This window comes from Lissotriton vulgaris, chromosome 6, assembly GCF_964263255.1.
Source record: "Lissotriton vulgaris chromosome 6, aLisVul1.2, whole genome shotgun sequence".
Classification (NCBI taxonomy): Eukaryota; Metazoa; Chordata; class Amphibia; order Caudata; family Salamandridae; genus Lissotriton; species Lissotriton vulgaris.
This window is the reverse complement of record NC_141694.1, coordinates 1489869633-1489882479: the sequence shown is the minus strand read 5'-3', so window position 1 is coordinate 1489882479 and position 12847 is coordinate 1489869633. Positions and strand designations below refer to the sequence as shown.

Sequence of the window (12847 nt, the reverse complement as noted above, 5' to 3'; positions counted from 1 at the left end):
CACAGGACCACAAGGACAGAAAACAACAAGATTTATCTCCTCAATTAAACAATAGCTCACCAATTCAAACAAAACCATTTGAAACAGCTCAAGTAGATACCTGGGAGCAATCATTAATACACAACAGTCCAATAGCACATATGCTCCTTGAGCGTCGCACTCCGTTACCTTTTAGCGACTCTCACTCAACAAATAATGACATGATTTTTAGAGCTACCCAGGAATGGGAAGAACTAGTAGCTTCCTACAACCTGAAACCAGCCCATTCAAATTCACCAATAGAAGCAAATAACTCCCCAAGAATGGAGAAAAGCCACAACACTGGAAGCCCAAGCTCGTAGTCCGTATGGGTAACAATCCTAACCACCCTGCAAGACTCAGCTGCTGCGTTACAATTTCAATCCCACAAAATGGACCTGCAGCTTAATGTTTTACAGACAATGGCTGATTCCTTTTCGGGAATCGACTCGAAAATATCAGAACTTAATGGCCTCAAAAAGAGAGGACAGGAATCGGCTTATGCGGTCCAAGCAATACAATCATCATGCTCCAGTGAACCGATTGTAGACAAGTTACTAACCCTACCATCTATGATAGGGGATCTAATAGTAGATCTAAAAACAAGCATTCTACAGTCCTCAGCAAAGAGCACTGAACTCTCTGGACCACTAAAAAGCCCTTCGGACGTACTAAAAATAGCACCAACAGTAAACAACAACTTGAATATGGCAGGCAGGGACGGCCTACCTCTACTGTCAGATAGCATGGACGCTGAACTTACGGGTCAACCACCAGCAGTCGGTATAACTGCAGCTGACTGTGTATCAACCAACTCCCAGAGCCTCTGTAAAACTCAGAGGAAGAAAAAAGGAAGGGAAGAAACAAGCTCCTTATTAGCGGACGACTCCGCAAAGAATCTCCATCATATTTGTTCCCAACAGCAACTGCTAAGAGTCAAAAAGTTGAACATGTAAGCCAACTCACTTTCCCGTTTCTGCCCGAAGACTTGGAGGATCCCCCTCCGATAATTATTGCCAAGGCATAACCATCTTTGAGTACACCATCCAGAGACACATCTCATTCATCTCCATTTTTTGGAAGTAAGCGGGGACTTCCTCAAACAAAAACAACTCAAACTGTACATAATTTTGATTTAATAAGAACCATTAAAACTGAACAAATTTTACCACAGAAACCTGCGACAATATTCAGACCAGAAATGCAGAGTTAACACAGAAGCAAACGGGGGGAACAATAAACATCACAAGGGATTCACGGAGAGAAAGGCAGGGCAGGACACAACAAACTTCCCCCCCAAGGAGCGGTTTAAGCCGCTCTCCACAGCCCGGTGATATCGGAAGCAAGGGTTCTCGAACAAAGCAAACCGCAGTACAACATGGGGATAGCATGGCCACTATTCTGCTCACTCCAGAATATATATCTTGTGGTAGTGACGACATATGGAACAGAGGAAATATACTGAGGCTCCTACATTCGATCACAAACCTAGAAAATATTGGCTCCTCTGATCTTCTTCGAATAGAGTTCCAGCCAAACAATAACTCTCAATGTTCGGAAAAAAACAAAGCAACCTGGAACTCTACAGACATAGTCAAAAAAATCATGAAGGAAGTGAATGCGTTTAAGCAATGGGGGATAAAACTCAAAACTGAAAAGTTACCTCCCTATCCGACACCCTTCCTACCCCCTACTGGAACACCATTACGGAAAGACACCAAGTCAGTACTAAAGGGAGCAAGGAGCACTTCACCAAGTGAACATTCCCAAGACATAAAGATCTTCCAACTAGCGCAAGACTCAAGGGACCCACGTCACTCTTGGCAAACTGCCCCACAAAACTGGAGGTAATTTCAGCGGACCATTAAAATAGCGACCATACAAATTGACAAAGGGAGAGTAACCTCAACCACGCCTTGGACAACCCCAGACAAATTAAGATATGCACTTGGAACATCAATGGTCTAGCCAGCAAAAGTGAGGATACTGAGTTCCTACAATTTATAAACAAATTTGATTTGATACTGCTGCAAGAGACCTGGGAGGAAAAGGCCTTCGAACTCCAAGGATATACATCCTATTGCATCCCGGCAAAAAAGAGTTTTGATTTTGGACGTTCAGTCAGGGAGCCCAATGATTATGGCCTCCATAGTAACAATAGGAGAGATCTCAGCAATAGCATCTCAAATTACACACCCAAGTAACATGAAGGCGGCAAAGATCACACTGGCTATATAGCCAGTGTCAATAAGTCATAGTGATTAATGCATACATCCATCCTAAATGAAAACGGAAGGCCGCCAAAGAACTGATTGAAGCCACAAAAAAGATAATGGATGAAGAGGATTCCGACTGCATTATTCTAGCAGGTGATTTTAACATGTATCTTTTTGGCTCAGGGGAAGATGATGCCCTTGACCAAGAACTTAATGCTGCATGGAAAGTGCGCAGCCAGAGCTCCCCAAATATTAAGAAACCGACAAATTGCTCAAATCACCTACTAAGACCGCTAGAACATCCTTGAATGGGCCTTGAATGGGCGGTTCCCTGAGGACGCCCCACCAATAGCAACGTTCCACTCAAAACAGTAATCTTCTCATTTGGATTACACATTCACATCCCTAAATATGCTCGGTATTGTATCCGCATTTATGATTGGTACCAGAGAACATAGCGACCAATTGCCTCAAGAAGTAACGATAAAAGTCAGCTCACTTTTAAAGATTGAGCCATTCATAGGCATCAGCATCGAAGTGGCCGCAAATCTTAAGCAGCTTCGATGCACTCCTAGTAATATCCGTACTATATGTCATAAGGTAAAAACTCTTTATACGCAAGTGGAAAATCTCACGACAAAACCAGTAGAAGTATGGCAAAACTTCATCCTAGCTGTCGAAGAGAAACTATTAAAAGGTTTATCAAATAGATTAACGCTCCAAACGAGAATAACGACCAAAATGCAACCCACTCCAGAAATGAAAATCCAAAAGCAGACTGTAAACTGAACATTGAGACAGATGAGGAAAGACCCATTAAATCAAGACTCAGAAAAAGTTTTACGGGAAGCAAAACAACTGCTTAAAAGGATGAAATGGAAAAAAAAGAAGCGGATAAATGAAGGCTTATGAGTCAAACTCCTCTATGAAGCTAAACGGAAAAACAGCTCAAGGTTCTGGGATATGATCAAAAGACTAAAGAATCCAGATCATCTTGGTCTAAATTCCAACATAATGGAGGATGCATGGAGAAATCACCTCTTCAAGCATTTTAACAACAAATTCGCTGACAACAAGGAGTTTTTTGAAGAAATAGGGACAAAAGGGCCTAGCAAAGTAGTTTGCAGAGAAAAAACATTCAACGGCTGCGCAACGGAAACTTTCCAAGACATAGATTCAAGAGGAACTGAGTTACCTCCCTGTGCAGGAAATTTAAGGCTAGATTTAAGTTCTTCTGCCTTTGCTGCGATTGATCAACCCACTTATACGTAAGCGGAACTCAAGAGACAAATAGCTAGAGGTAGACCAACAGGTGCCCCTTGCCCAAACGGCATCCCACCAGTGATGTATAAATCAGATGCTGAATTTTGGAGTGTTGCACTAATACCGGTTTTTAAAAACATAAAGGACACATTGACTTTACCGTAGTCCTGGTTTTTATCAATACTAAGCCCAATTTTCAAACAGGGATGCAGGAAACTCCCAAATAACTATCGGCTTACTGCCCTCATAGACGTGGCGGCCAAGTATTTTGCAGGAACCATACTGGAGGACTTAACATCACGGGCTTCCGAAAATTCCATTCTCCCTATTAATCAAACCGGCTTCCGCCCGGGTCAGGGGACCATTACAAACATCATGGCACTGACCCTGCTGATTGACGCAGCAAAAGAGACCAAAACACCCCTTTTCCTGTGTTTCATTGATTTTACTGCTGCTTTTGATCACGTTGACCGAAATAAACTCTGGTGGAAACTGGAAAAATTGGGTGTACTGAAACAACTCTCAGACCAACTGATACTACTGCACACAAACACCTGGATCAGGGTTAAACTAGGAGCAGGAACATACATCTCCAAAAAGATTCCAACAACAAAAGGGTTATTACAGGGCTGTGTTCTGGCACCATTTCTATTTAACCTTTTTCTCGTAGACCTGTCAGGAGAGCTTGATAACTGCCCATGTCATGCACCAAAACTAGGGAAAATTCCGCTGTCCAATTTGTTGTATGCGGACGACCTAGTTTTAATCAGTCGAACGCCGATCGGCCTTCAACATCTTTTGAACATAACTCACGCCTTCTCGGAACGGAACCGCTTGCAAATATATTTTGCTAAAACTAAAGTTATGGCAGTGAATTATCGGGAAAAAAGGAAAAATAACTGGCATCTAAACGGACATGGCCTGGATTTGGTAACCACCTATAAATACCTGGGAGTAATCTTGGACTACACAAACTCGTTCAAGGCTCAACTAGAAGCCTTGCGAGAATAGGGACCCGCAACCTGTTTGGTGATAAAATCTTTAAAGGTCAAGCTCCCCGACTTAACGTTTAACCCGTTGCTCCAGGTCCTCCGAGCAAAGCTACAACCGACCCTTACATATGGTAGTGAAGCCCTTCGACGAAAGGATGCAGCGCTACTGGATATAGTGATAGCAAACTCATACAGGGCAATTTTCAATCTGCCACGATCCGTTTCTCCAGCACAAATTCGGCTTGAATCTGGTCTGCTAAAACAAACATTGGAAAGACGGAGCGTGTATATCACGACCTGACACAAGATTTGGAGTGCCGAGGCTGGCTCTTTAAACTTAAATCTATGGGAAGAGCTGCTTCACCATCAAAAATCCTCTGCCAGAGACTATTTATTTGAATCACTGCAAATCTTGGGACTGTCAGACCTCTGGGACACCCCTACTGATCTTTTGTCTTTTAAAAAGATCTAAAAAAAATCAGCACGTATCATTTCTTCTATCGAGGATAAGAAGACACTGTCCAAAAGAGCGCACGACTGGATTACACTCGGCGACTATACAATACTGAAACCTCAAGAGTATCTTAATATTGGAATGAATCTAAAGACAAAGGAAACGTTTTTTAAATTACTTCTAGGTGTAATCCCATCTGCTCCCCATCTGCCGCCATGGGAAAGAAAAAACTCTCCGCAACACTGTTGCTTGTGCAACGCTAGCAAGGAAGATATTATCCATGTAATCTGCATCTGCCCTAAACTAAAGGATCTGAGGTGCAAATTACTGCGTCCATCGTTTAAACTTCATGGTGTCCGAACATGTAGGCAGGCGGTCAAATAGTGCTTTAATCCCACCAAAACAAAATTAAATTGTCGGGTCACAAAATTTTTCGAACTAGTATCAAAAAGACAGAAGAACATGTTGACTGCGGTTTAATAAAAAAAAAAAATAATGAAAATCATTGATATGGTGCCCTGGAGCCATGAACTTTTAATTTTAAAGACGGCCAAAAATTGACATTTAAGCACATTTGAATTTTTTAGAAAGTTGCATGAAATTACTTTTACGTAGATTTTTAGTAATGTTTTAACTGCTTTGTAAAGGTTTTAATTAACCATGTACAAAGAAAATCATTTACCATTACCATTTACCAGTTCTCTCAAATGTATGTTCTTCAGATGGAATGGTATTGGGGTGGTGGGGGAAGCGAGAAGGGCGATTATTTTTTTTGTTTTGGTTAAACGACACTAGGTTTGTCCAGGAAGAAAACTTGAGTTGAATTTTTCAAAATGACTCCTTCTTGGCCGTAACGCAAAAGGATCGTACTTTTCAGTAGGTACAAGGCTTAGGCCCTTTACTTTGTAGAACTCTGATTTCCATCACTTTCCATTGCTTAAGGTTTCAGCATGATTATTAAACAAACTCAGTTCTCTTTTTGGGCTCTCTTCCTGCTCTGGCTCAATACTGGTGCATTTGTTTCCCATTGGCCTTTGTATGTGTCCTGATTTCTCTTCAGTGGGAGCCCTCTTCATCTACCCGCCACAGTGAGGAGGGCCCCAATAATAAAGTACGCCTCTTCAATCGGCGAGGACCATGCCAATTTTCGGGAATACCCCAATAGGCAACCTTGATTACAGAACATGCAGCCTCTTTCTGTGTAAGAGAATCCAGTAACTTGTTTAAGCTAGTGTTCTGAGACCCATTTTTTGTGGATTATCATTCTTGGGAGGCTGTACTAGTGACACGGTTAGTCACATACTTCTCAACCCCTCCGCCCCCCCCCCCCCCCCCCGATTTTAAGCACTACTACAAACTGCAAGTAGATAAAAAGCTCAATAATTAGAAATATTGACTACCACTTCGATAATTGCAAGAATCGATTTATTCTTTACAACTCTGTCAGTTGCTGAAACATGGTAAGAGGGCAATTTTAGCACAGCACATCTTTTTTTGATAACACATACTTTCTTGCACAACACAATTTTCCCATTTGTCCCTAAAACTGAAATTTGCTACTTTTTGTATATTGTTCGTTCCCTTTATGGGGAATTCACAAGCCTGGAGTACTCTTAAAGTATACAAATTGTGGGGGGACAAAAGGGTGCAAATGTGGCATGGATATCTTTTTTGGAAAGAAAGGCTTAAGTGTGATCTGCTCGAAATCTCAAAAAAAGGCTCAGCCCTAGGGGTGGGGATAAGGCATAGCACTTAATGGGTTAAGACTCAAAATTACAATGTAGCACTCAGTGTAGTGTATTTTTCAAGTCTTTTTCTTTTGTGCAGGCTGCCTCCTATTGCTCTCCTTCTTTAATCTTTTGTCCTTTGCACAGTTGTGATTCCATGAAAAATACAAACTCTTTCGCATGTCAGTTTGGACAAATGTGCATTGTAGTGCTAAGGACAAAAATTACATTTGGCTATTTGCGTTGATTTTGAGTAACCAGGGAACTAATCATTAAACTTTTTCATAATTGTTTGTGAACTTTCTTCTTCCCGCTTAGTTCCCAGTTTGTAGTATGTCACAGCACTCCCAATTATGGCAGAGAAAGCAACTGAATCACTAAGGGGCTAATTAGGATGTCGGTCAGAGGCTTTCTGAATGACATCCTTGGTTTAAAGTCTGACGCTATAATCACAATGTAGGCGGTAGGAGTTTAAACTGGCCGGTCATTCCGGCTGCCTTCCGACGGGCTCAAGAAGCCCGTTGGCCAGTCAGAAACTGTCACATATTCCCTTACGTACTGCATTTCTGCTGTAGGGATAAAGATGTTGATTTCGGACATGCTTTCCATGTCGGCCTTTCCGACATAGAAAGCCTGTCGGAAAGCAACTTAGAGGGCCTCTACCAGGGCCCCATTCCTCAGCAGCCTCCGGTTGGGGGTCTGGGTGCCCCCCAGTAAATCCCTGCACCATTTGCCATGCCATGGAGGGATTTACAGGCACTCCCATTTCTCTATGGGAGCTTGTGCTGCTTCCAATTTCGGACCGCTGCATAAACTCCCATAGGGAAATGGGAGTTTGCGACCGCACCATGTTCAGTTTCATTGTAGTAGGGTGTTTGGAGACCACGACCTACGGTTGGTTGGTTCCCACACTGAAACTGTGTTGGGCCGACTAAAGTCCGCCCGACATCGTAATTAGGACCTATGTGGTAAAATGTGGAATAATCTACAGGTTGTCTACTGAACTATCCGTGTACTGAGTGAGAATGCTGCTAAAGTTAGGTGAATGCGAAAGAATAGTTATGTATTAGTAGTTTGATATTTTGTTCAGTTTATTATTTAGTTCTTTATTTTTGGGTTGAAATAAAAAATGTCGGTAAACTATTACATCTGGTTATCCTTTAAGCACACTGCCGGTTTTTGAAGGGCCCTAGTAGACAATGCCAAGTTTTTATGCAGTTAAACATCAAGGTGCTTTCTGTGAAACATGATTACTGCTTGAATTGATTATAGAGATAATTTGATCTTTGTTTTAGTAATTCAAAAAGGCTGAATGAAACACACCATTATACTGGGTCGTTTGGTGAATTTGATCATAAACAGGAAATATTCACAATTATAGAAGCGCAATGTCCTCTCCGTGCTCTAGACTATACCGCTTATGCTGTGTTCAAACAATGTATTCATCATAGTAATTGTTTAGCTTGAAATTTTAACATATATGTTTTCCCTATAGGTTAGAAACAAAGCCCAGCAAGTATTCTTCACAGCTCTAAGAACCTACAATTTCTGCTGCCGAGATATCATTCCTCTGGTTCTAGAATTCTTGAGGCCAGATAATCACCACGTCACTCAACAGCAATTTAAAGTATGAAATTAAAATCTTTGTTCTCTCTACTCATGTATTTTCTATATTATTGCTAATTTTATTATTGTTGTTGTTATGATGATGTGTGACCTAGCGATGTCTTCAGCCCTTGCTAGCCTCATGTAATACTATTATGAATAGAAAGGGGCTTTAAATCAGCCCTCTGTAGACTATTATTTGTTCAGATGTCAATCATTTTTTGGATCTGCCCACATTTGGCATACAGCTTGTGGGACAGTGGGGTTAACCCTCTTCATTCACTGTTTTTAGGTCTCGCCTATTAAACACCCGCAGGGATTAATAGGCGAGTATATAGTAGGCAAAACAAAATCTCTACCATGTGCGGATTACGTCCAGTTCATGTGATGCACTCGTGTGAGACGCGTGTGCACTTCAAACCCATCAGCCTCGCACCCATTTGCTCCCTGAGCCAGGCATCAGAAGCATCAGAATTCAAAGGAATCCCTTCCACTCCCCCGCCCTTCCCCCACCACACCAGCCACGTCACAAACCGCATCATCGCATCAGACCCGCCACAGCAATGCCGTGAGCTTCAGACTTCAAAGGAATGCTCTCCCCCTCCCCCTCTGCGCAATGTCAGAATTTTTTTTAAATCATTTTTGCGCACCACTTGTGGGCTAGTGCCTTACAATCCCTGAAGCAATCACAAACGTCATGTCCATACAGTTGTGGCTCCGACTTGTTTTCTCGGGAATCTTTCATTTTCAGTGTTGTTTTTAATGTGTAGCCAGCTGGGGCTGAAATCAGATTCGGTTTTCAGTTTGGCATTCACACCATCGCCCAGGGGATGAAAGCATAGTAAAACGTGCAAATAGCAGCAATTTTGTGCGAGTACTTGAAATCCGACCAGTCTTGTTTTTTTTTGTTTGTTTTCATTCAAGCTAACTACAGTGGAGGAATAAAGGTGATTCAGTCTATCGACTTTGTCTGGTTTAGACTTTTGTTTAAAGTGCATGTAAAAAAGGTTAAGGTAATCTATGTCATTAGTATTTATATTCCTGCCTTTTGTCATGGCTTATGGCGCCTCTCACAACTGCCCCTCCCCCTCCCCCACCCCCACCACAGAGCGCGGCTCACGGCTGCGCGGCCGTGTCATTGCTTTCACTTCGCTTTCACTTTCACTGCCTTGCAGCCGTGTCTCTTTAAACTTTTTTTGTATTGCTATTGAGTTCTATTTATTATTAGGCAGCCAGTTTCACCACTGGGTATGACAGAAAGTAATTTGCATGCTGTTTGTTGTAAACACGAAGGCCTTTACATGTGATGAATATAGTGGGATGGATAAATGTGCGTGTTGGCGGGGGTGTGTACATCCGGTGCTGTGTATTCTATTAGTAAAACAAACGTGAAATCTGCCCAGTACGACATTGCGCTCTCCCTAGAGCTTCTACATAAAAGGAAATGTACTAACTACAAAAGTGTACATGCGACCTTCCTGACAATTAACTCACGAATAACCTGTAAACACCACCAAGTAATGACACATTGTCTACACTAAAACTGTCTACACTAAATGTACAATGACTCATCTATCCAGTCATATTATGGGATCATATTAATCTGCTTTACACACTCGCTGCGAAGGAAGCACCGCAGTAGCTTTTTAATGAAGTTGCTGTGCATCTATTCTAATTAAGCACCGCTATTTAATGTATATATTTGTTTCATGCACGTAGATTTTTTTTCATATAGGCGAGAGAGTATGTCTGTGTGTAATACGGGTATACTATTTTTTGGTTTTGATGACAATGTTATGTTTTACTGATCAGTGTTGTTTTCGGGATTATTTTCCGTTTTCAAATAGAACTATGCAGCAACATAAAACATAGAAGGCTAATCCATTTGTTGTACAGCGTTTGTTGTTCTATACACCGTGGTCCTCCAAATCCAACTCCACTCTCCAAATCCAACTCCACCCTCCAAATCCAACTCCACCCTCCAAATCTAACTCCAACTCCACCCTCCAACTCCAACTCCAACTCCACCCTCCAACTCCACCCTCCAACTCCAACTCCACCGCCACCCTCCAACTCCAACTCCACCCTCCAACTCCACCCTCCAACTCCACCTTCCAACTCCAACTCCCCCCTCCAACTCCACCTTCCAACTCCACCCTCCAACTCCACCCTCCAACTCCAACTCCACCCTCCACTCGGGGTCACCACCACATCACTCGGGACACCACATCACTCGGGGACACCACATCACTCGGGGACACCACCACATCACTCGGGGACACCACCACATCACTCGGGGACACCACCACATCACTCTGGGACCACCACATCACTCTGGGACACCACCACATCACTCGGGGACACCACCACATCACCCAAGAACACCACCACATCACCCAAGAACACCACCACATCACCCAAGAACACCACCACAATTTCTCAGGAACACCACCAGATCACTCAGGGGCACCACCACATCACTCAGGGGCACCACCACATCACTCAGCTGAACCACATCATCACTCAGCCGAACCACATCCTCACTCAGCCAAACCACATCATCACTCAGCACCACAACAGCACTGTCCTTGCTTGCTACCAACAAGCATTGCCATAGCCAATAGGACTTGCATTAAGAAAGTGTAAGCTATTGGCTTTGTGAATACTAATTTATATATTTTCAAAGCCAACTCTTATTAAAAAAAAATGTCATTTACAATACCAATAGCTCACAGTTTCCTAATGCGAGACCTATTGCATTGCAAATGCTTGTTTCACTAGTGCCATTCACAATGTGGACAAGCTCACAAAATAATCATTGAGTGTTTTCCCAGCCGCTACAAGGTTCAGCCCACTCTTGCTCTCTAGCGTGCATGTGAGTGCTGATGCTGGAAAGGATGAAAGCAGCTTTCCTCAAAGTGCATTAGCATGATGTGCAAGACAGACATGGATACAATAAAGAGTAACAGTCATGAGGGATAAATGGATAAGCAAAGAAGGAATATTGGATCAGTTCAATGAGATATTAGTCAATTGATCTTCGAGAGGGAAGAAGAGTAAGTGATTATGGTCCTAACTAAAGTGTCTTTAAAATAGATGGAGCTTTTAAAGCTTAGCTAAAGGTTTTTGAGTGCCTTTTTAAAGGTGGCGGGAAAGGAGGTTGACAAGGGATGGTATGAGAGAACTCAAAACTCTTGTTGGACTTCCCGGGAAGGTCTGTTTCATAAAACACAATATGAATGCGGCAGGTTTCTGAAAAGGAATTCCATGTTCCTCTATCCCTGTTGGGTGCCAGAGATTTTCAGTTTTTCAGCTAGGTAGGAGGGTGAAGACTCATGAAGGGCTTTGTGGATGGTACATGGGGTCTTAAATTGAGCTCTAGATTCAATGTGGAACCATTTAGGCATTAGTAGGATAGGGATAATGTGGTCAAAGTTATTTAAAACGGTGACAAATCATGCTGCCACATGCAGCACTGGGGGATCTGTGTGTGTGTGTGTGTTTTGTTTGTTGGGTTAGGGACAAATGGTCATTTGATATTCTGGAGGGAATTTCGCATTCATTGCATCCATTTTGAAGAGGATGAGCTCTGGGACTACAGACATTAAGTCTTGGTCTCAAATTAATTGCCGGTTGCTCCAAATATGTCTCAGTTGGTGGTGAGTGCTCTTGGTCATAGTAGCAATTTGCCTCTCATGGTTAGGTCTGTTATCAGCGATAATATGCAGGGATTTTGGTGTTCTCTAGAATGGTTGGTTTGCAGTGGGATGGGGGAACTTATGGATTTTGGTCAGGCTGTTGGAAAGTATGAGGATATCTTTTTGGTTAGAAATCTCCAGATACACTGGAGTCTTATCCACATCTTGTTGATAAAGAATCTTAGAGTTACTGACAATATCTTCAAGTAGTTCGAGTTATATATTGATCAGAGTTGGGGATATGATTGAGCCGTTTTGGACCCCTTGTTGTGGGCTGCCTTTGCTAGTAAAAAGGCTTCAGATTTTAACTCCTTGATAACAGTTTGATCGATAGGAGGTTACACAGTCTAGGACTCCCACTTCAATGCCCTTCCATTCTTTTTGGATGTTAATTCATAAATGGGTGATTGACTGTGTCAGGGTCAGCTCAGAGGTCTAAGGGCGCAGCAGGAGGTGGCAGAGTCCAGATGCAGAGTTTGTCATCAACAATTTGCATAAGGGCTGTCCCTTTGCTGTAGCCCTGTCTGAATGCTGATTTAAAAGTATTGAGAGGGTTGTTTGCCTGAATGTGGAGGAAAGGTTGGGAGCTACACAACTTTCTACTTCCTTTTCTATGAAAGGGGGTCCCGAGATCTGCAGAAGCTATTCAAGTCCAGTGAGCATTTATTCAGGAGGAAAGAGACTTAACCAATTTTGAAGCTTTCTGGTAAAACAAAAAAGCGAAGTTAACCAGAGACAACCAGCTGGAAAGAATTTGCTTGAGAAGATCATTGTTGATGCACCTAGGTACAACAACTGAGAGGTGGATAGTGGGGTTAACCCTGGTGATGATATTGAAAAACTCTGTCTCCAAGACTATGTCAAAATGGGGCCT

At 42.5% G+C, this 12847-nt stretch overlaps 1 protein-coding gene across 2 annotated transcripts in view; it reads left to right on the top strand.

Moving 5' to 3' along the window:
• PSME4 (proteasome activator subunit 4) overlaps positions 1 to 12847 on the top strand; it is a 2155241-nt gene that overhangs the window by 760902 nt on the left and 1381492 nt on the right. For both annotated transcript variants that reach the window (XM_086927646.1, XM_086927645.1), the window contains one exon: positions 8166 to 8297. In XM_086927646.1, coding sequence (XP_086783772.1) covers positions 8166 to 8297 — 132 coding nt within the window. The remainder of the gene's footprint in view (positions 1 to 8165; positions 8298 to 12847) is intronic.